Genomic DNA, 27,984 nt, shown 5'->3' with positions numbered 1-27,984 from the left:
ACGGTCTTCTTAATGGTGTTGGGGGAAAAGCCTCAACCATAACATTGCCTTCAAGGAGTTGGATTATGTTCCCATTTCTTTTGTGAAAAAGAGTGTGAACTGAGTGAAAATTAAGCAACTCAAACTGCTTTATCATGGTGGAGGTGGAACTAATTTGCCAAACTTATTTATTAGGCGGCAGCTAAGATACAACTTGTACTCAAATGTACATCTACATCATTCACTCAAAATGGATCTTGGTAGAACAGGAGAGCCTCAGATAACTTTTGAGGAGGTCTTTACATTCCAACCATCAGAGAAATTTGTATCTCAGCTTCATCTTCATCTCTAAGAATCTAGTTATCACTTACTCAAGATACAGATGAGGAAGGCATTTTGCCTCAAAGTAACTCATCCATCTAGGAGGACCGTATACTTCCATCATAGAATTTAACTTTTTCTTAATTTTCCCTTTCACTCCTCTACCTAGAACTCCATTCCATGTGTTGGTCACTCTTGGTGTGAAGAACGGATATCAGTCTACTATTTATGTAAAACAGCTATCAAGCCAGGAAAGGAAATATTATGAGGGGTGACTGGAAGTTTGTTCAAACAGGTGGGTTCTGAAGCTTTTGAACAAGTGAAAAGATTCAGGGAGGGATCCCCAGAGAGTGGACTCTAACCACTAAAGGCTCTGACACCAACAGCAGAACAAAGGGACAAGGATGCACAAAAGGCCTTTTTCAAAGGAATGGAGTATTCAGGGAAATAGGGAAGAGATATAAGGTTGAAGGAGGTTGTATAGATAGGGTGGTGAAAGTCAATTGAGACATTTAAAAACAAGGAGTAGGATTTAAATTTAAGAAATGGGGAACAGGAAGCTATTACAAGTCAGTAAAGTCAGGGGTGATAGGTGAACAGGATTTATTGTGGAACAGGATATAAGCAATGGTTCACCCCCAAGATGTGCGGCCACACAGTAATCTCAAAGGTCCCACGCAGGCCGCTTACCAGCTATTACATCGTATATATCGCGCATGCACAGAAAGTTAAAGGGACCAAGCATTAAAACAGGCCGCACAGAACAAAGCACAGCTTATAGGGAACATTGGATACAAGTGGTACAGTTTTGGAAAGATTGGAATTTATGCCAACTAGTGGATGGAATGTCAGGAAGGAAGGGTTTGGAGCATTTGAATACTGAGGTGACAACTGAGGAACAGAAGTGGGCCATTCAGCCCCTCGAGCCTGTTCCGCCATTCAATTCGACCATGGCTAATCTATATCTTAACTCCATCTACCTGTCTTTGTTCCGTAACCATTAATACGCTTGCCTAACAAAAATCTATCAATCTCAGTTTTGAAATTTTCAATTGACATTTTGAAGGAAGATTTCAACAGTACAGAAGCAGAGATAGGGTGGAAGTGGGCAATGTTGTAGAAATAGAAGTGATAGAACGGTTAGGGGGTCTTAAACTCAATTCAGGGTCAAACATGATACAAAGTTGCAAATACTTTGCTTCAGCCTGAAAAAGTGGTCAGGGAGAGTAATGTAATCAGTGGCAAGGGAGCAAAGTTTGTGACAGGGCCAAAGGCAAAGGCTTTGGACTTTCCATTGTTAAACTGGAGAAAGTTATGACTCCTCCAAGACAGGATGTTACAAAAGCAGTGGCAGTGGAGGCAGATATGTGTGTTATCAACATATATGTGAACCTGATCCCAGGTCTACAGATGATGTCACCAAGGAACCAACTGCTGTTCAACTGAGTATCTTTGATCACCAGTTATATGTTGCACCTCAATGCCATGGAACAATCACCTTCAATAAGGTCAGCTTAAAATTCATCAGAACAAATTGCAACCTGATCCTAAATTATAAAAATACATGTTTACTTATCATCTTATTGCATTGAAGTATCTTAAAGCACTTCAAACAATGGTCCGGAATCTGCAGTTGTAATGTCAGCATTTGCCATCATTACAGAAACTTCTGGAGTCTGCACATGGTATTTAAACACGGAAATCCTGAAGTTGCTCCATCAGAGGGCGTGCTGCTGCAGTCTTTGCAGATAGAAATCAATTAGAAATCACTGAATTGTCGTGAGCTTCCACTTTTTACACTCTATTCTCACTGTAAAAACCCTTGAAAAAGTTGAGCCTTATTGAATGAGGTGTAATTAATTTTTTTTTAAAACAGCGTACTCTGCCATAATAGGCCTTGAAAAAACGGATTTTATATTTTTAGAATGTCAAATTTCTACATTCCATGATAAAAATTCCATAGATTTTTAGAATAATTTTATTTTGAAGTTTATGACATTTCAGCTTCCACCTTAATTCCAGGTATATCTTTATTTCGCTTTTCTGTAAAATTATAAAAAGTGAATGATAAAACCTGCTTGTTACTTCCTGGTTTGCTGCGTCAGAATTCATCAATGTGACTGGCTGCTTAGCGTGCTTACTGAAATCATTGTTACTGGCCACCAGAGATTCCCTTATAGATGGCGCCAGAATTAAATTAACGTTGGGAAAAGTGTTGGCTAAACATTTGTAGGCAGCTTTTTTCGAGGTCAGTGATGAGCACCATCACGTCACCGTTGACCGCAAAATCCCGGCTAACTAATTATTCTTGAAACAGTGACTGTTATAGAAGTAAATATAGCAATATCTCACAAATTTTGGTTGAGGAACGTAGTCCACTAAGATATTGGAAGAGGTAGACAGGACTTCAGGTCATCTCAACCAATGTCCTGCCCTAGGGTTCGGGATAAATGATGATCTCTATTGGTTGGTCACAACTCAGTAAAGACATGAGGTTGATTTCAGCTCTGAATTGTTAAGATTTCACATTCAGCTCTTAGAACACTAGTTGGCCGACTCAAGTATTTCCTTGTACATGTACTTTTATTGCAGATGGATCAAAAGAATTATCGACATTCTGGAATGATTTTGCATCCATTAATTAGATTTTATCTGACATCAGCATTGTCAATACTAAATGTTTTGTAATCACAGCTGTGATCAGTTAGGAATTCTCATTATGTCCAGTTTATTTTCCTTTATTGTTTTGGCTTGCATGGTCTCCACTTTATTTGGCAGCTAGCAATACTGAAAGCTCAATACATCCGTCAGCTTTTGTTTTTAAACTGGGGAGACTTATTTTTCAACTATATTCAAAACATCTCAAAACTGGTCAGTTTTCACACTTTCACTGTTTGTATTGTCCAAGAGACTCTGGAATACTGCAGCTTTTGTGTTGCTGCAAAGTAGTTTCCCTTTTGCATCAAGTGAGTAGTAGCACAATGAATGATAGGAATTATGGTTCAGAGAAGATAAAAATCACCATTTAACATAAGTCACAACTGCAAATGTGAACCATGATTATAAAACTGTTCATTAATAAAATTGGTAACAAAAAATATAATTTTTTGATTCAGTACCATCTTTCCAAATGTAAAGGGAACAAAATCCAAAGTAAGCTTAATCACAGATACAAAAAAAGGGCATTTGTTTGGGTACCAAAATTATGAAACTGATGAAGTGGAAAAATATGTGGACTCATCTTTAAAAATACATTTTAAGATTTCTGTCTTTCTTGACTCAGGTAGGCTGCAAATTCCACTAATGTTCTGGTCGGTCTTCCTGCCATTCCCTTTCGCAGGTATGGAACTTCATCTTTGTTTGACATCACACCAGCTATGTCAAGGTGAGCCCAGTGTGAGACTGTAACAAACTCTCGCAAGAACGCTGCAGCTGTACACGCACCACCAGACCTGCAGGAACATTTCAGAGCAGAGTGGAAGTTACCAAGTGGCAGCAAGTGAATGTATTTCTTTGGAAGTTCATCACAGATTTTTTTTTTTAATTGAAAATCCCCTTCAAAAAGAAAATTAAAACAAATTTTTTTCCAAATTATTCCCCCTTGAATTCTCATTATGTCCACTTGATCCTCAATTGAAACACAGTCACTCTCTGCCCTGCTGGGCAAATTTCTTGGGTGACTGTTTCATTGGGCCATCACTGCAACAACCTGTATGAAACTAACAAGCTCCCTCTTTTAATTTATATTTTCACTTTTCATCGACTAAGAGCATGTTCTCAAATTTTCAGTTTATTTTGAATAGTGGACAAAATGGTTCACTGTCAGTCACAATGCAATTTTTCAGTTGTGGTACAGTAACATTTACAGTATAATGAATAGTTATAGACTTGCATTCAATTGTTTCAACTCTAAGGCAACCACATCATGGGATTGATTTTCACGTGAAGCATATATCGGGTAGGCAGTGGGCTACTCCCAACCACCTGATGACATCTGCAGGAGGCCTAATCAATTTTTGTGATCAGGCCTCATTTACATTGACATGAGGAGGCGCCAGTGCTAATTGCACTTTTACGGATAGCTGGCTGTATAGGAGAGCAGGAAATCCGGCAATGCACCATGGACCTGCAGCAACACTTTAAAAGGGAAGGTGGAAGTGTCAGGAGTCAAACAAAGCAGCAGTTTTCAGAAAATATTAAATAATGGCTCATAACACACAAGACACTGCAGGAAAACTGAGTGCCAGACCCCTTTCCAGCTTTCCCCGACTGTAGCTAAATGCACCTGGAAATGGCCAGCTCCCGATCTGTACCGCCTGCAGTTTGTGCAATAGAATGCAGGTCGATACAAATATGGTGTTAGGGCACTGACGTGATGTGACCCTGATCTGCAAACAATACTCAGGCCTCTGCCTGTTTTCAGCCTAAATTAAGGTCAGCCTGAAAATGGGAAAGAACATACCTCCAGGGAATTCCATCCCCCACCCCGATTCTCATCCCCCCTACTGCTCACCTTATGCCTAATAGCGGGGTGGTCATAAGACAAAAATCTGTCCCCATAGTGTGCTCGACACAAAATAAAATTAAACTCGAGCTCAGATGTGTAAGATTAACAACATGCATTTATACAAGTGTCTTCAATGCAGAAAACATTCCAAGGCTCTTCACAGAGGCATAATCAAACAAAAATGGATGCCGAGCCACAGGATATATTAGCAGGGGCGTCCAAAAGCTTGGTCAAAGAGGTAGGTTTTAAGGAGGGTTTAAAACAAATTAAGAGTGGTGGAGAGGGATTTAGGGAGGGACTTCCACAGCATAGTCCCTAGATGGCTAAAGGCACAGTGCCAACAGTGCAGCAAGGGGGATATACAAGTTCTGGGGAGCTTGTATGGCTGGAGAAAGTTAGAGATAGCGAGAGGCAAAGCCAAGAATGAATTTAAACACAAAGACGGGAATTTTTAATTCGAAGCATTGGGGAACCGGGAGCCAATGTAGGTCAGTAATGATAGGGGTGGTGGGCGAGAAGGACCTGGTGCAGAATAGGATATGGGCAACTGAGTATTGGATGATGTGTAGTTTATGGAGGGTGCAAGATGAGAGATTGGGCAGGAGAGCATCGGCATATCCTTAAAACCTTTCAGTATCAAATCAAAACAGAAAATAGTTTGCAGATCTTTTACCACACAACAGTAACAATATTTGAGTTTACAAATGTAAAGAGTGCTTATTTGGAAGAGTACTGAAAAGTATTAATGCCTTAACGTAAAGGCAATTAACCACAGAATGCAAGTTCACACAAAATAGGAAACATCTAATGGATATAAATTTGCTCAGTGTAACTCCTCAGTTTGGTATAAGACTACAGAATTAGGATTTACGTCCTAAATAAAAATCTGAGTAATGAAAGTCCCACCCGAAACAGAACAACTTGTATTTATATAGCACCTTTAACATAGTAAAACATCCACATTATAAAATAAAATTTGACACTGCGCCACATAAGGAGATATGAGTGCAGATGACTAAAAGTTTGATCAAAGAGGTAGGTTTTAAGGAGCGTCTTAAAGGAGGAAAGAGAGGTAAAGAGGCGGAGAGGTTTAGGGAAGGAATTCCAGAGCTCAGGGTCTAGGCAGCTGAAGGCACAGCCATTGATGGCAGAGCAATTAAAATCGGGTATGCTCATGAGACCAGAATTAGAGGACGCAGATATCTCGAAGGATTGTGGGGCTGGAGTAGATTACAGGGATAGGGATGGAGGGATTTAAATACATGGATGTGAATTTAAAATCGAGGCGTTGCATAACCAGGAGCCAATGTAGGTCAACGAGCACAGGGGTGATGGGCGAATGGGACTTGGTGCAAGTTAGGACACGGACAGCAGAGTTTTGGATGACCTCAAGTTTATGGAGGGTAGAACGAGGGAGGCCAACCAGGAGTGCATTGGAATAGCCACGTCTAGATGTAATGAAGGCATGGATGAAGGATTCAGCAGATGAGCTGAGGCAGGGATCGAGTCTGGCAATGTTCTGGAGGTGGAAATAGGCGGTCTTAATGATGGAGTGGATATGTGGTCGGAAACCCAGCTCGGGGTCAAATATGACACCAAGGATGCGAACAGTCTGGTTCAGCCTCAGACAGTTGCCAGGGAACGGGATGGAGTCAGTGACTGGGGAAAGGAGACAATAGAGAGGTTGAGAGAGGTGGTGGAGAGGCAGAACTGGGTGTCAGCATGTGGAACCTGAAGTTGTGTTTTTGGTTGATGTCAGAGGGGCAGCATGTAATGAGAAATATGAAGGGGCCAAAGATAGATCCTTGGGGGTCTCCAAAGGTGCAGGAGCGGGAAGAGAAGCAATTACAGGTGATACTATGACTACGACTGGATAGATAAGAATGGAACCAGGCAAAAGCAGGAACACAGCTAGATGACGGTGGAGAGGCGTTGGAGGAGGATTGCGTGGTCAACCATGTCAAAGGCTACAGACAGGTCGAGAAGGACAAGGAGAGATAGTTTACCTTTGCACTGTCACATAGGATGTCATTTTTTACTTTGATGGGAGCCCATTCGTTACTGTGACAGGGCGGAAACCTGATTGGAGTTCTGGGAAAGATGGGCATAGATTTGGGAGGCAATACGTTCAAGGATTTGAGAGGAAAGGGAGGTTGGAGATGGGGCAACGATTAATCTATAATTCTCGTTCAGATGCTAAACGACCTGCTGTAAAATTCCAACAATGGCCTGGATTTTGCTGTACTAATAACGGAAGGCTGTCATCCTTATTGCTGAGTAACAGTGACAGCAATTTCTGGCGTCCGCACATGCGTAATTAAACACGGAAATCCGGAAGTTCCTGTCACTGATGCCCTGCTCCTCCACAGGGTGTGCTGTTGCAGTATTCGTCGATGGAATCTGCACAGAAATCACAGTGATGGCGAGAACTTAGGCCAACTACCCCTATTTTCTCTCTAAACACAAATGAAAAGGCTAGGTGTTGTACAATCAGGAGTAGCTGAGTTTTTAAACAGCGTAGTAAGTGATAATTACTGAACAACTTCTCTGGATCTTGAAAAAAATAATTGCACAAGTATGGAGTCTCATTGCCTCAAGAAATTAATGTTGCAGATTTATTTTTAATAAAAATAATTTTTTTTTAAATTCTGCTTTTGTTCTTCTTTAATGTCTTTCCCTTAATTCCATGCGTATGTCCCAGCCTTTATTTTTCTTCCTATCCAATAATTTAAATAATAATTTATATTTCCAGTTTTAATTCCTACTTTGCCATCTGTGTCTCAGTGAAGATTGTTCAATCTGGTTGATTGAACAGCCTCCATGCTGCTTGACCTACTCACAGATGCCACAGAGCCCCTGTAGAGGGCGCCAAATTCAACAAGCCCTCTAAAAGTCTGTGGGCAACCGTACGCAAAGTGAATAGCAAAAACTGTTCCTTCGGCGCTCATAGCAAAATCTGGGCCAATAGCATAATTATTTCACTTGTTTTTTAGTACCCAGAAATCAACCCAAGTGCTAACATAAAAGTGCCATTGGATATGTGAATGAATAACGGAAAAAATAAAGTATGAGGTCAAGGCCCATGATGTAGGACATTAGAAAAAGTGGAGAAAGGTTTGGCAATATCAAGTTTGGGTTTTAAAAGCCGACACACATTGGCGAAGGGAAGACTTGAGGAGATAAGAATTTTCAAAGTTTTGTGGTTCTGTGATAGGGTAGGATGAGTTTAAATTTCAACACAGCAGGCTTACAACCTTATACTGCAGCATCATGAAACAAGCAAATGTAACTCCCTTATTTAAAAAAGGAGAGAGCGAAACCACAAAATTATAGACCCGTTAGTCTAATATCTGTCGTGGAGAAGTTATTGGAATCTATAATTAAGGACAAAATGACTAAGCATTTGGAGAAATTTGAGCTGATTACAGAGCGCCAACATGCATTTGTAAACATTGGGTCATGTCTAACATAGAAACATAGAAAATAGGAGCAGGAGTAGGCCATTTGGCCCTTCGAGCCTGCACCACCATTCAATATGATCATGGCTGATCATGCAACTTCAGTACCCCATTCCTGCTTTCTCTCCATACCCCTTGATCCCTTTAGCCTAAAGGGCCACATCTAAATCCCTTTTGAATATATCTAATGAACTGCCTTCAACAACTTTTTGTGGTAGAGAATTCCACTGGTTCTCAATTCTCCAAGTGAAGAAGTTTCTCCTCGTCTCGGTCCTAAATGGCTTACCTCTTATCCTTAGACTGTGACCCCTGGTTCTGGACTTCCCCAACATCAGGAACATTCTTCTTGCATCTAACCTGTCCAACCCCTTCAGAATTTTATATGTTTCTATGAGATCCCCTCTCATTCTTCTAAATTCCAGTGAATATAAGCCTAATCGATCCGGTCTTTCTTCATATGTCGGTCCTGCCATCCCAGGAATCAGTATGGTGAACCTTCTCTCCAACTCCCTCAATAGCAAGAATGTCCTTCCTCAGATTAAGAGACCAAAACTGTACACAATATTCAAGTTGTGGCCTCACCAAGGCCCTGTACAACTGCAGTAAAACCTCCTTGCTCTTATACTCAAATCCTCTCGCTATGAAGGCCAACATGACATTTGCCTTCTTCACCGCCTGCTGTACCTGCATGCCAACTTTCAATGACTGATGTACCATGACACTCAGGTCTCGTTGCACCTCCCCTTTTCCTAACCTGTCACCATTCAGATAATATTCTGCCTTCCTGTTTTTTTCCACCAAAGTGAATAACCTCACATTTATCTACATTGTACTGCATCTGCCATGCATTTGCCCACTCACCTAACCTATCCAAGTCACCCTGCAGCCTCTTAGCATCCTCCTCACAGCTCACACTGCCACCCAGCTTAGTGTCATCTGCAAACTTGGAAATATTACATTCAATTCCTTCATCCAAATAATTAATGTATATTGTAAATAGCTGAGGTCCCAGCACTGAACCTTGCGGTACCCCACTAGTCACTGCCTGCCATTCTGAAAAGAACCCATTTATTCCTACTCTTTGCTTCCTGTCTGCCAACCAGTTTTCTATCCACATCAATACATTACCCCCAATACCATGAGCTTTAATTTTGCACACTAATCTCTTTAGTTTAATTTAGTTTTTTTTAGGAAGTAACTAAAGTCTATGGATGCAGCTTATATGGTCTTTCAGAAGGCATTTGATAAGGTTCCACATCAGAGACTGTTAGCTAAAATTAAAGAAAAATTAATGACCTGGTTAGGAGACTGGTGTGAGAATCCTGGGAAGTCTCCATTTCAGATTTTCCCGACAAACTAACATGGACTAAATGAATTAAGTATTATGAGTTATAGGTTCAAGTTTGTATTTTGTTCCTGTTACACGACGCACGACGATTCTTGAATAACCATACTTTTAAACTAGTGTAATATGCCCTGGGTGGACCCGGTTAGATGGATTAGTTGATTATTAGAATATTCGTTTTCTATCTTTAGTGATGTAATCATAAGTAATCGATTTATAATCGTGTGCAAGAATTAAATGTAAAGGTTTATAATCATCAATTGTTTGGAATGATAACCTGAATTATATATGACATGTAAACCTTTTGCTTATGATTAAAAGTCTGTGAGTAAGCTGTAACCAAACAGCCTGGGGTGAGAAAGAGGAATGCCATGGTCGAATAGGGAGGCTATGGGTGAAGGTTGGATATTAGCCAACAGTAAGGATAGAGGCATAGAGTGCAGCTAGCCTGGGATGCAAGGTCAGATGTGGCTGCCACTGTGTTGGAATGTTATGAAGTCTGCGGTAAATTAAAAACATTGGCCTCTCACAGAAAGAGCAAGGACACCATATCTCGACACTTTGGAGATATGTTCATTTTGCGCTGCCGTAACTACCCCAGATATGAGTCTTGATGGTCAAAAACAGATGATGTAAGGCTGTCATAAGACCAGAAGCTGTATAAGTCACGGTGCTGCAGATGTGGCACCTTTATGGTTGGATTTTGGGTTTTGGATGTAAGCCAGTGATTGATTCAATAAGTCTCCATAGGCTTAGAAAAAGTGAGAAAAAGTCTAAGAAGGGGTCACTTGGGCACTTAGAGGGTAGAGGCATTCGGCCAAGAGCTTGGGAACATCCACCAGATGAGCTGAGGAGGGGGCAGGTTGTCGGAGGACCCATACCGATGGACGAGGGAGCCTAGAGGCCAGGGCTGACATGGGTGGATTCGTGGAGATCACGACCTTCTAACCAGGGTACAATAGATAATGTAACTCACATTTGCGCCTTGTTAGACTATTGCTCAGATACTGTAATGTATTAAGTCTTGCTTATACTGAATAAAAATAATCACCGTCACCAATAAAGGTCACATCGAATCTTTCGTACCTTAACAGTGGAAACAGTTAATTGGTCAGGATCCCGAAACTCTAACAATAGTTAGATAGTGGAAGACATAGAGTAGGGTTAATGGGTATGTACTTGAATTGGAAGGAAGTGACTAGTAGTGTCCATAAGGGTCTGTGGTGGAGCCTCATCCATTCACTATATTTATTGATGAATTAAGAGAGAGCCATATATCCAAGTTTGCTGGTTGGCGACACAGTAAGTCGCGTAGATAAGAAGCATAAAATTATGATGCTGGTAACATTAGAGAAGGATGAATTTCAGAAACAAGGATATTGTACTGTAAAGATAGGCACATATAAATATTGAGCTCAAGAATTTTTAAGATTGAAATACATAGACTTTTAAAACACAGGTTTTTCATCACAGCAGGAGGCAGTGTATGGGAAGGAGATTGCTGCAATATAAAAGGCAATATGGTGCTATAGAACATGCATCAAAGATTGTTCATAATAAAGCTATGGCTCAGGTAAAGCAGTGATCGGAAGTAGCAGTATGGTGTGAAAATGCATGGGGGACTCCTATCTCCGTTTGGCAATCGGTTCAAAAAACTAGGTGGTCATAAAACATCAGATGGTGTTGGATTCAGCAGGAAGCAGACCATAAAGAAAATGGTATAAGAAGAGATTCCATGTTTTTATTTAGTTAGAAAGAGATCTTTGACTACCTTCGAGACCCAAAAAGCAATCTTAGCAATTCCTCATTAAAATCCACACACGTGTCAGAAACTCGGCTAATGTGCACTATGCTGTATGGGTGTTTACAAGATTAATGTTTTGTCAATAATAAATTAAGTGAATCATTATATTACTATCTCTACCTTTATGAATCGGTTTAAAGGATAAAGGACTTATTCAACAGTTAGCCTTTATAATTAGAGAGCTAGTATATAAAAGGGAAGGAAGTTTTACAACTATGATACAAAGCCCTGGTTAGACCACATCTGGAGTAGTGTGCCGTTCTGGGCACTGCACTTTAGTGATGTATTGGCCTTGGATTCACGAGAATGTTATCAGAGCTCCAAGGGTTAAATTACAAGAGATTACATAAACTAGACATATTCCTTGGAACATAGAAGATTACTGCTGATTGATTTGATTGAGGTTTTTTGGACTTTGAAAGGAATTTATAGGGTAGATAGAGCAAAACCTTTTCCGCTGGTGGGGGAATCCAGTACAAGGGGACATAACCTTAAAATCAGAGCCAAACCATTCAGGAGAGAAGTTAGGAAACACTTTTTCAAGCAAAGGCTGGTAGAGGTGTGGAATTCTCTCCTACAAAAAGCAACAGATACTAGCTCAATTAATAATTTTAAATCCAAGATCGATAAATTTTTGCTATCCAAGGGTATTAGGGATTTGGAGCAAGGCAGGTGGATGGAGTTAGGATTCAGATCAGCCATGGTTTCATTGAATGGGGAAACAAGTTCGAGGGGCTGAATGGCCTACTCCTGTTCCTATGATTCAATTTCTTCAGTTTCATGCAATGTATGTTTAAAGTCATAAACATATGTGGGACATCCTGGAGAGATGTATGTTGGTCAGTGTTCTCGATCAGGCCAACATCCCCAGCATCGAAGCACCACATTCAACCAGCTCCGTTGGGCAGGCCACATTGTCCGCATGCCTGACACAAGACTCCCAAAGCAAGTATTCTACTCGGAATTCCTACACGGCAAGCGAGCCCCGGTGGGCAGAGGAAACATTTCAAGGACACCCTCAAAGCCTCCTTGATAAAGTGCAACATCCCCGTTGACACTTGGGAACCCCTGGCCATAGACTCGAGTCTCGTCGCCTAGAGCATGCAGAGAACAAGTGCAGGCAGCGGAAGGAGCGTGTGACAAACCAAACACCCCACACACCCAACGACTGTCTGTCCCACCTGTGACAGAGACTAACTGCCGTATTGGACTGTACAGTCACCTGAGAACTCACTTTTAGAGTGGAAGCAAGTCTTCCTCGATTTCGAGGGACTACCTATAATAATGATGACCCCCCCTGTGTAAGCCCCAGATAGAAGCCGATGATGTTGGACATCTTGGGGAGTTAAGGTTAACAATCAAACTTCTTTGTATCTTAAAGCAGCAGGCTTTCCAATATAAACATGATGATATTGAAGTATTGTAAAAGGAATGCATTGTCAGGCTTTCCGATATAAACAAGATTACTTTGAGGTGTCATGAGGAAAAGGCATTGCTTTTTTTCTGAAACAAAGTGTTTGTGAGGGAATAAATGTTAGCAATGACATGGTTAATGTTTCATTTTAGGGGAAGAAACATGGGAAGTAGATATCCATTGATTGATTGATTGATTAATTAATTAATTCACCCATTAACAGATAGCAATTGGTCAAAGATACTAGAAAATGTTATGTCAGGAAGTCTTGTTTAAGGTAAGTGGTTGAGGCAAACAATTGCAAACTGTTTACATAGATAGTGTGTTTTCAGATAAAGTGCGACATCCCTACTGACGCCTGGGAGTCCCTGGCCCAAGACCGCCCTAAGTGGAGGAAGTGCATCCGAGAGAGTGCTGAACACCTCGAGTGCATGCAGAAATCATGCGCAGGCAGCGGAAAGAGCGTGCGGCAAACCAGTCCCACCCACCCCTTCCTTCAACGACTATCTGTCCCACCTGTGACAGAGTCTGTGACTCTCGTATTGGACTGTTCAGCCACCAAAGAACTCACTTCAGGAGTGGAAACAAGTCTTCCTCGATACCGAGGGACTGCATTTTATGATGATGTTATCAGAGGATTTGGGAAATAGATAAATCATTGATATTTTCCTTTGATGTAGTCAAAATATTGTATATAAAGATACAGAAATTGAATATCCACTCTTTGTATACAGTTGAAGACCAATCACCTTTACTGTGCATCAATAAAGTCTGTTCCGTTTACTCGACTACGAAGGGCTCAATTTTCCCCAATGTCGTTTTTTGGCGCATTTCAAGAGTTACGCCCGTTTTTTTTGGCCCCGACTACTTAAAAAAAAAACTTGCAAGTTTCTACGTTCTAATTTTTGAAATTGGCGCCGTGCAAACTGTCCTTTAGCTTTGGAGAGATGGAGCCTAACGTCCGCATTGAAAAAAGGATAGCCCCCGCCCCGTTCTGCACATGCACAAAAAAAAAATGAAGTTTTTTACGTGACTGCTGTGGGCAGCATGCCCAGTACACCTCCCAGTCTGCATTTGGCCATTTTTAAAGAGCTTTGTGAGAGAACTTTTAGAGTGCTGTTGAGAACTTTAATTCTCAGGGGAAAAATCACGAGCTGTAATATGCAATGCGGCTCAAGGACCAAGAATTTCTCACAAGAGGAAATGGAGACACTAGTTACTGTAATTGAGGCCAGATGGCACGAGCTGGATACCAGTAGAGGTCACATAAAAGTTTCACCAAAAGAAATGAAGAAACACTGGAACCAACTTGCAAAAGATTACTGTGCAATGGTGACCACCCCGAGGTCTGGAGGCCAGTGCAAAAAGTGGCAGGACCTTGGTCAAGTAGTTAGTGTAAGTAATATTTTCATTTATTCACTAGAATTGCAATTGTAAACGTGACCATCTGTATGTCCCACCCAGCAGAAAGACACCCTCTCTAAAAAGTTCTATTTTCATCTTTGCAGAGGAAGGTGGCACACAACAAAAGAGAGAGAACTCGAACAGGAGGCGGCCCAGCAAATCGGCACCCACTGAAACACTTGAAAAACAGGGTTCGCTGCTTTGATGGGTTCTGTCCGGAGAAAAGCAACCATCACTGCACAAGCTGGGCCCACACTCGAGGGAGAGGGCAAGTCCTGCAAATTCCACCTCCTGGCTTTGCTAAAAGTCAAGTCCTGCACGGGCTAGCCATGCTTCGGTTTCTGGGGATGTCTCCATCAGCTACGCTTCGGTTGATACAATGTGCTATCATTCATCGTGGTCCTTCAAATGAGCCTGCTGCTTGCGCTGTGTGAGCCTACTCGTGCCACCTTCCCCCCTCCTCTGCTGCTAACCATTTGTCTCTTCAGTTATATTTTGCAGAATTTAAGGCCAACCTGATGAGCCTGAAGATGATTTCAGAAGATTCAGACGCGGACGAGCCTGAAGAGGAGAACATCTTCCAATCCCACCTTCCAGACCAAGAGCATGGGGGTGAGGGGGAGGGGGGAGGATAAAGCCCTCAATGTTGTACTCACTCTGGAGCAGGTGCAGGCGCCGCCCATTGAGGTGCTAGCCCCTTTCCTGAGTGGTACGAGTGTTGGGACATTCCATGGTTTTGCATAGTCCGAGGCTGCGGGTTCCAGTGGGGTGCAGCGAGCCACACCCAGGATGAGGAGGGGCAGGAGAGCTCGACCGCGTTCTCCTGAGGTGCAAGATGCAACAGATGTGGTTCAGATGATGACAATGAGTGCAGAGAGCATTTACCTTACGCGATCAGTCCTGGACACCATCAATGGGGTGGGTGATGAGGTATTGGGACAGTCGAGAAAAGTAACAACACTCTCACGAGAAATGGGAACACTGTCGGTGCACATGAGGGAGGGAGGGTCGCAGGTAGCAGATACATTGTTAGTGAACATGAGGGAGGGAATGTCGCGGGTAACTGATACACTGTTGGTGAATATGAGGGAGGGAATGTTGCAGGTAGTTGAGACACTGTCAGGGCACATGAGGGAGGGAATGTCGGAGATAGCTGCTGCTAGAAGGGTACATGCCAGACCACTCGGTCATTGATGGAATCAACAGCCACTCCCACGCCAATCCCCAGGCCAGCCTCTGAAGAGGCCCAAGCCGGGCCTTCCACATTATTGCCTGCCCACGTACCCCCATCAAGAAGTACGCATTGCCCGAGATGCTTGAAAGGATAAGCTTGGTACCAACCCGAGAAACGCTGCGCCACCGCCTGCGGGCAGGGGTGAAGTCACCAAGACCAAGGGCAGCGGGCGGTCTTCGAATAAGGTGGCGGAGAGAATGGTGCAGTCTTTATTTGCTGCTATTGTTGTTATTATTGTTGTTACTATTGTAACTGTTCTTAAATTAAACGTTTTCTGTAAGTGATGTAAATTTACAAGTTTAAAAGTTTGTAAGTGATCTTAACTGAAAACTTAAAAGTGTGATACAAGAATATTGTTATTAGTTAAGTACAAACAAGTGTTAAACATTTGAATAAAATATATTTTAAATTATAACTGAATCATTTCCATTATTTGTTCCATTATTAACACAACTTTTTGAACTAAAGAAGAATTATTTCCATTATTTGTTCCATTAACACAACAACATTATGGAACAGGTCCAAACAGTAAACATGGTCCATTTGGAATAGTTGCCGCTGTACCTTCAGGCAGCAAAGCATTCATAAATGAGCTGCTGCCAGAAGGCTCGAGCATTCGTTAAAGCCCGAGCATTCGTTAAAGCCCGATCTCCTCCGTCATTGTGCTCCGAGTTCAGGTAGTTGTATGGCTTCCTCGTTCTCATCAGCAGCCACGCTCACCTCAGGTGGGTCTTCGACTACCAGTTGCTGCCTCATGATGGCTAAGTTACGCAGCATGCAGCACATAACAGTGAACTGACCGGCAATCTCAGGGGAGTATTGCAAGTAGCCTCCGGAATGGCCCAGGCATCAGAAATGCTGCTTCAAGATGCCAATGGTCCTCTATTATGCTGCGCATCGCAATATAGAAATATAGAAAATAGACGCACCAGTAGGCCATTCGGCTCTTCGAGCCTGCACCACCATTTAATGTGATCATGGCTGATCATGCACTTCAGTACGCCATTCCTGCTTTCTCTCCTTACCCCTTTGATCCCTTTAGCCATAAGGGCCACATCGAACTCCTTTTGAATATATCGAACGAACTTCTGTGGTAGGGAATTTCACATGCTCACAACTCTGAGTGAAGAGGTTTCTCCTCATCTCGGTCCTAAATGGCTTACCCTTATCCTTAGACTGTGACCCCTGGTTCTAGACTTCCCCAACATCGAGAACATTCTTCCTGCATTTAACCTGTCCAATCACGTCAGAATTTTATATGTTTCTTTGAGATCTGAAGAGATAGCAAAGTTTCTGTTTAAAGAATGGACTCAGTCGAGAATATTTTGTGGATTTTATGGGGTCACCCTGCGCAGATATGTGAAAAAGCTGGTTTTGTTAAAACTCCAGAGACCGCATGGCAGTTAGCTCGGACAAAAGAACTGTCAGTCATCCATTGACAAAAGAGCTGTCAGCCAGGAAGGGGAGGGGCCATTCAAAGCCACTCTAATATGCAAAAGTACTTCTCACCTCCATCTCAGAAGAAGAGCAGAACAATGAACCCACTAGCCTGGCCAGCCATAGAGGAGCCGGGTTTTTCCCAACACAAAGACTGAGAGAGATGCCCAGATTAAGGGCCATCAGCCAAATACACATGGGTTGGATGGCCCATCACTGATCAAGTACCCGTGCTTAGAAACAAAGGGATTTTAAAGATTGGCGGGAAAGATAGGGGTAGCAAGACTCCCAGAGGTCTTTCCACTTTATTTTTAGCTTGGAGCTTGGAGTGAAGCTTGGAGCTTGCAGCTTGTATCTAGAGAGATCTCTCTCTCCATCTTGCTCCACCAAGATCGATGTACCAGAGGAAGTGGCCACAGTACCACAGAAGAAGCCACCGAGACTGAAGACCAGGCAGTGACTTCCCACAGCTGAGCTGAGAAAGGAAACTGGCTGCGTGTGGTGGTGAGCATGGTTGAGAGTGTCTCAAGCCAGTAACCAGATATCCCAGGCGAGCTGGGTAAGGGCTCAGGGTTTTCTCAGAAGTGAAGCTTTACAGGGCTATTCTGAGGAGGGTAATTTGTTGGTAGGGGTAGAGTTAGAATCCACCAGGGAATTACTGCATGTTACTAGGTCTCATTTCTGTACTGTATGTATGTTGTTTGTAACCTGGATTTTATTCTCCACAGAGACAGTGATTTCGTTTAGTAGTGCATGTTTTAAATAGTGTATGTTAGACCAAATAAATATAAGTACGATTTTTCACCGAAGCATTCCTGTCCGTGACTCATTTAATTTACACTCCGAATAATAATTCCCGAGTCTAGAACTTTCGTAAGGCGGGGGCGAATCGAACCGTCCGTCTAGCAATTGGGCTAGAATCAAAACCGTTTACAGATCCCCCCTCATTCTTCTAAATTCCATTGAATACAAGCCTAGTCGATCCAGTCTTTCTTCATATGTCAATCCTGTCATCCCGGGCTTCAGTCTGGTGAACTTTCGCTGTACTCCCTCATTAGCAAGATTGCCCTTCCTTAGATTAGGAGACCAAAACTGTACACAATATCCAAGGTGTAGCCTCACCAAGGCCCTGTACAACTGTAAGAGGACCTTCCTGCTCCTATACTCAAATCCTCTCGCTATGATGGCCAACATGCCATTTGCCTTCTTCATCATCTGCTATACCTGTATGCCAACTTTCAATGACTGATGTACCATGACACCCAGGTCTCGTTGCACCTCCCCTTTTACAAATCTGTCACCATTCAGATAATAATCTGCCTCAAATTTATCTACATTATACCACATCTGCCATGTATTTGCCCAAGCACCTAACCTATCCCAAGTCACCCTGCAGCCTCTTAGCATCTTCCTCACAGCTCACACTGCCACCCAGCTTAGTGTCATCTGCAAACTTGGAGATATTGCATTCAATTCCTTCGTCTAAATCATTAATGTATATTGTAAATAGCTGGGGTCCCAACACTGAACCTTGCGGTACTCCACTAGTCACTGCCTGCCATTCTGAAAAGGACCCGTTTATTCCTACTCTTTGCTTCCTATCTGCCAACCAGTTCTCTAGCCACGTCAATACATTACCCCCAATACCATGTGCTTTAATTTTGCACACTAATCTCTTGTGTGGGACCTTGTCAAAAGCCTTTTGAAAATCTAAATACACCACATCCACTGGCTCCCCCTTATCCACTCTACTAGTTACGTACTCAAAAAATTCTAGAAGATTTGTCAAGCATTATTTCCCTTTCATAAATTCATGCTGACTTGGACTGATCCTGTCACTGCTTTCCAAATGCGCTGCTATTACATCTTTAATAATTGATTTCAACATTTTCCCCACCACTGATGTCAGGCTGAAGGTCTGTAATTCCCTGTTTTCTCTCCCTCCTTTTTTAAAAAGTGGGGTTACATTAGCTATCCTCCAGTCCATAGGAACTGATCCAGAGTCTATAGAATGTTGGAAAATGACCACCAATGCATTCACTATTTCTAGGACCACTTTCTTAAGTACTCTGGGATGCAGTCTATCAGGCCCTTGGGATTTATCGGCCATCAATCCATCAATTTTCCGAACACAATTTGCTGACTAATAAAGATTTCCTTTAGTTCCTCCTTCTCGCTAGACCCTCGGTCCCCTAGTATTTCCGGCAGGTTATTTGTGTCTTCCTTAGTGAAGACAGAACCAAAGTATTTGTTCAATTGGTCTGCCATTTCTTTGTTCCCCATTATAAATTCACCTAATTCTGACTGTAAGGGACCGACATTTGTCTTCACTAATCTTTTTCTCTTCACGTATCTGTAGAAGCTCTTGCAGTCAGTTTTTATGTTCCCTGCAAGCTTACTCTCATATTCTATTTTCCCCCTCCTAATTAAACCTTTTGTCCTCCTCTGCTGAATTCTAAATTTCTCCCAGTCCTCAAGTTTGCTGCTTTTTTTGGCTAATTTATATGCCTCTTCCTTGGATTTAATACTATCCCTAATTTCCCTCGTAAGCCACGGTTGAGCCATCTTCCCCTTTTTATTTTTATGCCAGACAGGGATGTACAATTATTGAAGTTCATCCATGTGATCTTTAAATGTCTGCCATTGCCTATCCACCATCAACCCTTTAAGTATCATTCGCTAGTCTATCCTAGCCAAATCACGTCTCATACCATCGAAGTTACCATTCTTTAAGTTCAGGACTCTAGTCTCTGAACTAACTGTGTCACTCTCCATTCTAATGAAGAATTCTACCATATTATGGTCACTCTTCCCCAAGGGGCCTCGCACAACAAGATTGCTAATTAATCCTCTCTCATTACAAAACACCCAGTCTAGGATGGCCAGCTCTCTAATTGATTCCTCAACATATTGGTCTAGAAAACCGTCCCTTATGCGACATGTTGTATTCCCGCTCAGCTTCCGTTCGGGTTACGCGCAGGGGCTTCATGAGCCAGGTGGCGGGGCCGTACCCTTTGTCTCCCAGCAGCCAGCTCTGCCCTTCTGGCTGCTGCTGAAACGTGGCAGATATAGCGCTCTCGTGTAGGATGACTGCATCATGGGTGCTCCCATGGTATCATGCATCAACTGCCATGATGCTGTGCATGTCGTCACAGACGAGCTGCACAAACACGGAGTCGAAGCCTTTTCTGTTCCTGTACATCTCGGAAACCTCCAAAGGTGCTCGCAAGGCGATGTGGGTGCAGTCAATGCAGCCCTGTATCTTTGGGAACCCAGCAATCCTGGAGAAGCCCACAGCCCTGTCACGCCTTGCCTCGGTGGTCATGGGGAACTTCATGTAGTCATTCCTCTTGGCATATAGTGCAGCAGTCACCTGCCGAATGCAGATATGTGTTGCATGTTGAGAAATGGCGCACACATCCCCAGTTGTGGCCTGCAATGATCCAGATACATAAAATGAAAGTGCAGCTGTAACCTTTGCTTCAACTGACAAAGCAGTCCTCCTGATGCTTCTCGGGCGCAGGTCTGCTTTTATTAACTCACAGATCTTGTTACAACTTCTTTGCAGAAATGCAGCCTTCTCACACAGTCTGCATCACTGAGGTTCAGGTATGAACGCCTGCCTCGATATACCCGATGTGGGTAAGGCCTCCTGCCCATCATCCTACGTGCTCTGAGGTTTTTCATGTGATGATGTCTAATCAATCTTCTCCTCTGCAGCACCATCACCCAGAAAGCTTGCACCAGGCATTGTCAATATTGCCCCCATAATTAAATTGTAACTTTGCAAGGAGGTCAAAACAGCAGGACAAAGCACTCAACCTTCTTTCCTCTCTCTCTATTCCCAAGATCGACGCCCTAGTATGGACCACACCCTGGTCTGCACATGCGCTTAGAACGGGAAGCTCAGTATTAAGTGAAGACATTTGGGGCAACGAAGTGTAATGCAATTCTTTAATTTTTTATATTTTTCAAAGTACCACCCCACCACCGACCGAACGGCTCCTCACCGGGCTCGAGGGCCAGCCAGCAAATCGCTCCCTCGCCCAGACATAGGGGCTCAACGTCCACCAACCCCCCCCCCCCCGCCCGCCCGCCCCACCCCACCCCCCCCCCCCCCCAACCCAACTGGGCTTCTTTTGAAGCTGCTGTATAGTAGATGGGTTCTCATCCCTTCAGTTCGGCTTCCACCCCCCCACCCTCTTTTGAAGCTGAGCCCCGAGCCCGTGTCTGGGCGAGGAAGCGATTCTGCCGGCCGACTTTCGGTGGTGGCGTGGTACTTTGAAAAAAATCAAAAATTAAAGAATTGCATTAGACTTCCATTTTCTCCCTTTTGGCTTTGAAAAAAATTAAGCTTCATGATGCATATTCTTTGTCTTCCTGACTCCCTCCAAAACTTCACCTAAAAACAATGGTGTCTTTCTGCGCTGATTTTTTAATGTGTGCTGGTTTTTCTTAAGTGCCCAGAAGGTTTTGTAGGAGTGGTCACATACACCGTCCTAGGAAAAATGTAAGTTGGCCAAACTTGCTTAAATGTGAAAAACTGGCGCAGACATCAGGTTACACCCCCATGACACAAATAAACACTAACTTAAAAAAATCGTACCAAACTGAGTTACACTGGCGTAGAAACTTTGGGGAAACTTGGATATTTTAATTAACACCAAAAAATGCGGCACACGTCAAATAAAAAACAGCGCAGATAACTGGGGAAAATTGAGCCCGAAGTCTCGTGCTTACTCGAAAGTGTTGTTGTGAACCAGAGGAGAAAGGAGATTGCTTAACAATGTAATATGAAATAAAGTGAGAATTGTTTCGATTTAAGGGCATGATACTGTATTCACCTGTATTTGCCGATGTTATTCAGGTCTGCTAGTTGCGATTCTGTGATCTGTCTGGTGTAATGCTGGAAGAGTGGCATCCTCCACACTCTATCTCCAGTCACAACACTAGCCTAAACAAGAACAGTACATGCTCAGCATTATCCATTATGGTTAAAAATGCACCATCCAAAACTGAAAAGGACATTAATTAAACCTAAATTCTCAATGAAAAAACATTCTATTCATATTACTAGTGCTACACTTTAAAAGATAACAAGGTGAATAAACTATCAGCACAAATTTTAATGATTTTCAAGCTACTCCACACACTGCTAATTAGACCATGCATTGTTACTAATAAAAGCACCAATTGTTTAGAATCTGAGTGCGGTAAATTATTTAAAAATAGATGTGTTTTTGAGCCACCGTGCTTATGAAGGACTTGAATGGAAGATGGGGCTGGATATAAAAATTGCCCTTTCTTGTTACAATATTATGGCCCTATAATATAGTCGAACATCAACTTACAAAATAAATTAGGGTATTTAGTTTTAAATACACTTTTGATTGCAGTTCTGCAATTGATTGATTGCAAGATTGATGACGACTTGTTATTCCCAAATTCCTGCTGATGTTACTATATCACTGTACGGTACAAGCGGTGATAGAAGCTGGTTGGTCAAGTTAACAGACTCACTATGCTGTTGGTTCGTTGTTCTTTCTGAAAATTCATGGTGGCTAACCAGGAGGGAGAATCAAGGCTACAGTACTTGAGCAGTGCCGACTCACTCTATCTCTAAGCTGTCCTGGTCTGCAGTTCTGTTTCATCCCTCGCCTCATTCTTAACCAAAAACTTTTTTCCTTCCTTTCAGGTGTCAAGGATTGTAAACTTCAACAACTCTTGGACACCAACTCCCCTCCGGAACCTTCTTCCCCTACACTTCCCTCTGATCCCATCCCTTCTTCCAATCTCACCCCCTGCAGTATTTTCACTATCCCCTCTGACCTTCCTCTCTCTGACCCCGAATGATCAGTCCTCAGCAAAGGCCTGAGCTTCATCCCTTTACGCCCCCACCTCAATGAATTTTGAGCTCGGCACGATACTGAGCTCTTTTTCCGCCGCCTTCGCCTTGGTGCCCACTTCTGCAGCCAGGAGTCTTCCCCCCCCCCCCCCCCCTTCTCCCATTTTCAGAATTCTCGCTCTACCTGGACCCCTCCCCCTCTGGCCTTTAATCCTCTCCAGACCTCTTCATTGCAAACTGCCAATGGGACATTGGCTGTCTCAATTTCTCTGCTCCCCTCACTCACTCCAACCTATCTCCCTCTGAACTTGCAGCACTCCGCTCTCTCAGATCCAACCCCGACTTTGTCATTAAACCTACGCTCCCAGCATTCCTAAGGGACCACTCCCTCTGCGACACCCTGGTCCATTCCACAGTCACCCCCAGCACCCCCTCCCCTTCCCATGGCACCTTCCCTTGCAAGCGAAGTAAGAGAGGAAATAGCAGAGGCCTTGACCATCATGTTCCAGTCCTCTTTGGATCTGGGCATGGTGCTGGAGGATTGGAGGACAGCTAATGTAGTACCCTTGTTTAAGAAGGGAGAAAGGGATAGGCCGAGTAATTACAGGCCTGTCAGCCTAACCTCAGTGATGGGAAAATTATTGGAAAAAGTCCTGAAAGACGGGATAAATCAGCATTTGCAAAGGCAAGGATTAATTAGGGTCAGCATGGATTTGTTAAGAGAAGATCGTGTCTGACTAACCTGATTGAATTTTTTGAGGAGGTAACCAAGAGGGCCGATGAGGGTAGTGCGTACGATGTAGTATATATGGACTTTAGCAAAGTTTTTGATAAGGTCCCACATGGTAGACTGGTCATGAAGGTTAAAGCCCATGAAATACAGGGCAAAGTGTCAAGTTGGATCCAAAATTGGTTTGGAGGTAGGAAGCAAAGGGTAATGATTGATGGATGGTTTTGTGACTGGAAGGATATTTCTAGTGGGGTTCTGCAGAGCTCAGTACTGGGACCCTTGTTTTTTGTGGTATATATCAACGATTTAGATTTGAATTTAGGGAGTATGATTAAGAAGTTTGCAGACAACACTAAAATTGGCTGTGTGGTTAATAATGGAGAGGAAAGTCATGGACTGCAGGAGGATATCAATCTACTGGTCAGGTGAGCAGAGCAGTAGCAAATGGAATTTAATTCAGAGAATTATGAGGTGATGCACTTTGGGAGGGCTAATAAGAAAAGGGTATACACATTAAGCGGTAGGCCACTTAATAGTGTAGATGAACAAAGGAACCTTGGAATGCTTGTCCACAGATCTCTGAAAGTAGCAGGCCAGGTGGATAAGGTGGTTAAGAAGGTATATGGAATGCTTGCCTTTATTGGCCGAGGCATAGAATATAAGAGCAGGGAGGTTATGCTTAAAGTGTATAATACGTTGGTTAGGCCACAGCTGGAGTATTGCGTGCAATCTGGTCGCCGTATTATAGGAAGGACGAGATTGCATTAGAGAGGGTGCAGAGGAGATTTACTAGGATGCTGTCTGGAGTGGAGAATCTTAGTTATGAGGACAGATTGGATAGGCTGGGTTTGTTCTCATTGGAACAGAGGAGGTTGAGAGGAGACCTCATTGAGGTGTACAAATTATTGAGGGGCCTGGACATAATGGATAGTAAGGGTCTATTTCCATTGGTGGAGGGGTCTATTATGAGGGGGCATAGTTTTAAGGTGCAAGGTTTAGAGGGGATTTGACGGGGGCTTCTTTACGCAGAGGGTTGTGGGGATCTGGAACTCGCTGCCTGGAAGAGTGGTGGATGCAGAAACCCTCACCACTTTTAAGAGATGGTTGGATGGGCACTTAAAGTGCAGCAACCTGCAGGGTTATGGAGATGGTCATTGGGATTAGACTGGATGACCTTTTGTTGGACGGAGCAGATATAATGGCAAGTACTGCAGGGAATAGAATACGGCCAGGGTGATCTCCTGGACTAGTTTTGATCGCCTGGATGGGTCGGAGAGGAATTTTCCCAGATTTTTTCTCCCTAAATTGGCCTGTTTTTTAAATCTGGCTTTTGCTTCTCCCAGGAGATCACATGGCTCCGGTTGGGGTGGAGTGTAGAATGTTTTAGTATAAGGGGTGTCACAGTTGTGGTGAGGCGGATTGGTTGGGCTGGGTGCTCTTTGCTTTTCCATCATTGTTCATAGGTTTATATGTAACCTTTAGGGCTGCTGGCCAGGGGCCGTGTGGCTCTTTGTCAGCTGGCATGAACTCGATGGGCCGGAATGGCCGTCTCCTGCGCTGTAAATTTCTGTTTTTAAGCGCAGGAGATGCAACACCTGCTCTTTTACCTCCACTCTTCCCATTATCCAGGGCCCCAAATACTCCTTCCAGGTGAAACAGCAATTTACATGTACTTCTTTCAATTTAGTATACTGTATTCGCTGCTCACGATGGTCTCCTCTACATTGGGGAGACCAAACGCAGATTGGGTGACCGCTTTGCGGAGCACCTCCGTTCAGTCTGTAAGCATGACCCTGAGCTTCCGGTTGCCTGTCACTTTAATTCCTCGCTCCACTCCAAAATTTCCGTCCTCGGCCTCCTACACTGTTTCAATAAAGCCCAACGCAAGCTCGAGGAACAGCACCTCATCTTTCATTCAGGCACTTTACAGTCTTCTGGACTCAACATCAAATTCAACAATTTCAGATAACCTCTGCCCATTTTTGGCTCCCTCCCCCCACCCCCCCACCCCCGCAATCTTGTGTTTTTTTTCTCTTTGTCTCCAATGGCAGCTGGTCATTATTCCGTCATTAACACCCTATCGAGACTAACCTTTTTCTAACTCCTGGCATTACCATTTGAATTCGGCCCATCATCCCTTTGTCTTGCTAATCTCACCTACCTTCCACCCTATTACAGACCTTCCCTTCTGTTCTTTCTTCCCCTCCCCCTTTCAGTGCCCCTTAAGAATCTGTTCTTTTCAAACGTTTGCCAGTTCTGACAAAGGGTCATCGACCCGAAACGTGAACTGCTTTTTTTTCTCCACAGATGCTGCCTGACTCGCTGAGATTGCCAGCATTTTCTGTTTTTACTACCGTACTGTAGCTCTATCTCAGACCTATACTTCCTTCAAGCCTGGTTTTCTCGCACAAGTGTAGAATCGCAGAATTAGCCCACAGCTCCATTTATTTTTTTTGAAGTGCTTTAAAATAGAAATTAGATTTTACAAATAAATCGGCAATCTTTTACATACAACACTGCATAAACTATTCTTACTTGTCTGAGGTGCCCCCACAACCAGTCAGAGTTGGTGAAAACTCCAGTAGCTGCTGATCCCAGAGCAACATCGATTGCACCTGTTAAAATAGCTCAAATCAAATCGCTGCAGTTCAAATTTTTAAAAACGTATTAATGATTACATTTCAGTCTGACTACCAAAATCTTACGTAAGGCATAATCAACAACTTCTCTGCTATCACAATTGTATATATTACAATATTGTAGTGGTTATGTTACTGGACCAGACAGAGGTCTGGACTAATGATCCAGAGTACGAGAGTTCAAATCCCACCATGGCATGTTGAGAATTTGAATTGAGTTTTTAAAATCTAGAAATTAAAAAAAAACTGGTTTCAGTAAAAGACCATGATGCTGTCAGATTGTTGTAAAAATCCAACAGGTTCATTAATGTCCTTTAGGGAAGGAAACCTGTTGACCTAGTCTGGCCTATATTCCAGTCCCACACGGTGACTCAGTTACATCAAACCACTACAAAGAATATCACAGGGACGACAGGGGTTCAAAAAGGCCCAGCACCACCGCCCACATCACAATCATTTTTTTAAAATTCTGAATTAAATGTTTTGCTTTGAACACATTTCAAAAGTTGTCAAGCAAAGGAGTTCTAATGTCAAACTGGCACAATGATGCAGTTGTAGTTGGGATGACTTTCTCAGCACTTTAATTCCTAAAGAAATTGGCAGATATTGCATAGTTGTCATCACATGCACTTACTGACTTTGTGCAGGATCAAAGAAAGTTAGCTTTACAATACCTGTTAAAGTTGCTGCATTTACAACTGCTTTGGGGTTAAAGTTGTGTGCATAGCACAGGGCATCAGCGAGTATCAAACGGCCTTCAGCATCGGTGTTATCCACCTTAAAAATAGAGAATTCAAGCAGAGAGGACTTAGAAAACTTCACTGAAATAAGATCCGTAACCAGAATCCCAACATGTAAAATAATTGAACACTTAAGATTCTGGTTCAAATCAATTACTTCTGATGGTTTCAAAAATAATCTATTTGAAAACACAAACCCACCAACCCCACTCCCAAGATCAAGCTTCAGTCTTCAATCCCATCAGTTACTAGCTCCAGTAGTGGATAAGGTAGCATAGTGGCTTTGGGCTCAAAATTGGCCCCTGCAGATTTTTGCCGCACTCACTGGAGTTGCGCCGCTTTTGTAGGATGAAAAGGACACTGAAAAAATGTCCTCCGATTCTGGCCGCTGTGTTGTCTCTTCCAGGGCTTGGCGCAGTCAATTGGGGGCTGGAGCTAGGGCCCTGCGCCAGAAACAGTGCCGGCAGCTCTCCACATGTGCATTACAGTGTGCGCGCATGTGCAGTAGCTCCTGCCTCCAGCCTCTCGGTGTGCATGCTGCAGCGTGGGACCCGATGCGTTCTGCCCCTAGCCCAGGCCGAGTGGCCGATTGCACAGGCCAGCCCGTTGCAGGAGAAAATGCTTCGTTCGGACCGGACATCGAGATCGTGTGGCTGCAATAGCGTGTTGTTTATAATTTATAATTAAGTACGTAACTCTATAATTATTGCAGAATATGGGAAGCAGTTAGCTGGTGTTTGGTTATTTTAAAATGCGATTCCAAGTATGACCGGCACTATGCAGCTCTCCACTTTGAAGCCAGCTTGAAAGCTCCAGTTCAGCACTTTATCTCTTGGGCTTTGTTTGAATGACATTGCTGTTTGCTGCTCGTTATGTTAATGTTTGCTAAGATTTGTTGTGGCAAGTAATGATTTTTTGGCACAAGCAATGGTGTGCTGCCACCCAGAAACTGTCATATCCTCTCCATTTGGGACTTTGTGCAGAATTATAGTAGTGGGGCAGAAATCACACTGTACACGGTAAGGGCTGAAGTCCATGGGGGTTTGCTGTGGGATCGTCGTTGTGCCGAACCACTTTCTTTAATTATCTTTAATTAGTTGTGAGATTAGGGCAATTTAATTCAACTT

At 43.1% G+C, this 27,984-nt stretch overlaps 1 protein-coding gene across 1 annotated transcript in view; it reads right to left on the bottom strand.

Annotated features, from left to right (window-relative positions):
* Window positions 1-2,864: 2,864 nt before the first annotated feature.
* LOC139250255 (cytosol aminopeptidase-like) overlaps window positions 2,865-27,984 on the bottom strand; it is a 46,378-nt gene continuing 21,258 nt past the window's right edge. Inside the window, exons 6-9 of the mRNA XM_070872757.1 lie at window positions 26,792-26,894; window positions 26,014-26,093; window positions 21,748-21,857; window positions 2,865-3,752 (exon numbers count right to left, since the gene is read on the bottom strand). Of these exons, the coding sequence (XP_070728858.1) occupies window positions 3,557-3,752; window positions 21,748-21,857; window positions 26,014-26,093; window positions 26,792-26,894 (489 nt within the window). The 3' untranslated portion in view covers window positions 2,865-3,556. The remainder of the gene's footprint in view (window positions 3,753-21,747; window positions 21,858-26,013; window positions 26,094-26,791; window positions 26,895-27,984) is intronic.

Source organism: Pristiophorus japonicus, unplaced genomic scaffold (assembly GCF_044704955.1).
Source record: "Pristiophorus japonicus isolate sPriJap1 unplaced genomic scaffold, sPriJap1.hap1 HAP1_SCAFFOLD_359, whole genome shotgun sequence".
In the NCBI taxonomy this organism is placed as follows: Eukaryota; Metazoa; Chordata; class Chondrichthyes; family Pristiophoridae; genus Pristiophorus; species Pristiophorus japonicus.
The sequence above is the reverse complement of the archived record's forward strand: the minus strand, read 5'-3'. Positions and strand labels throughout refer to the sequence as shown.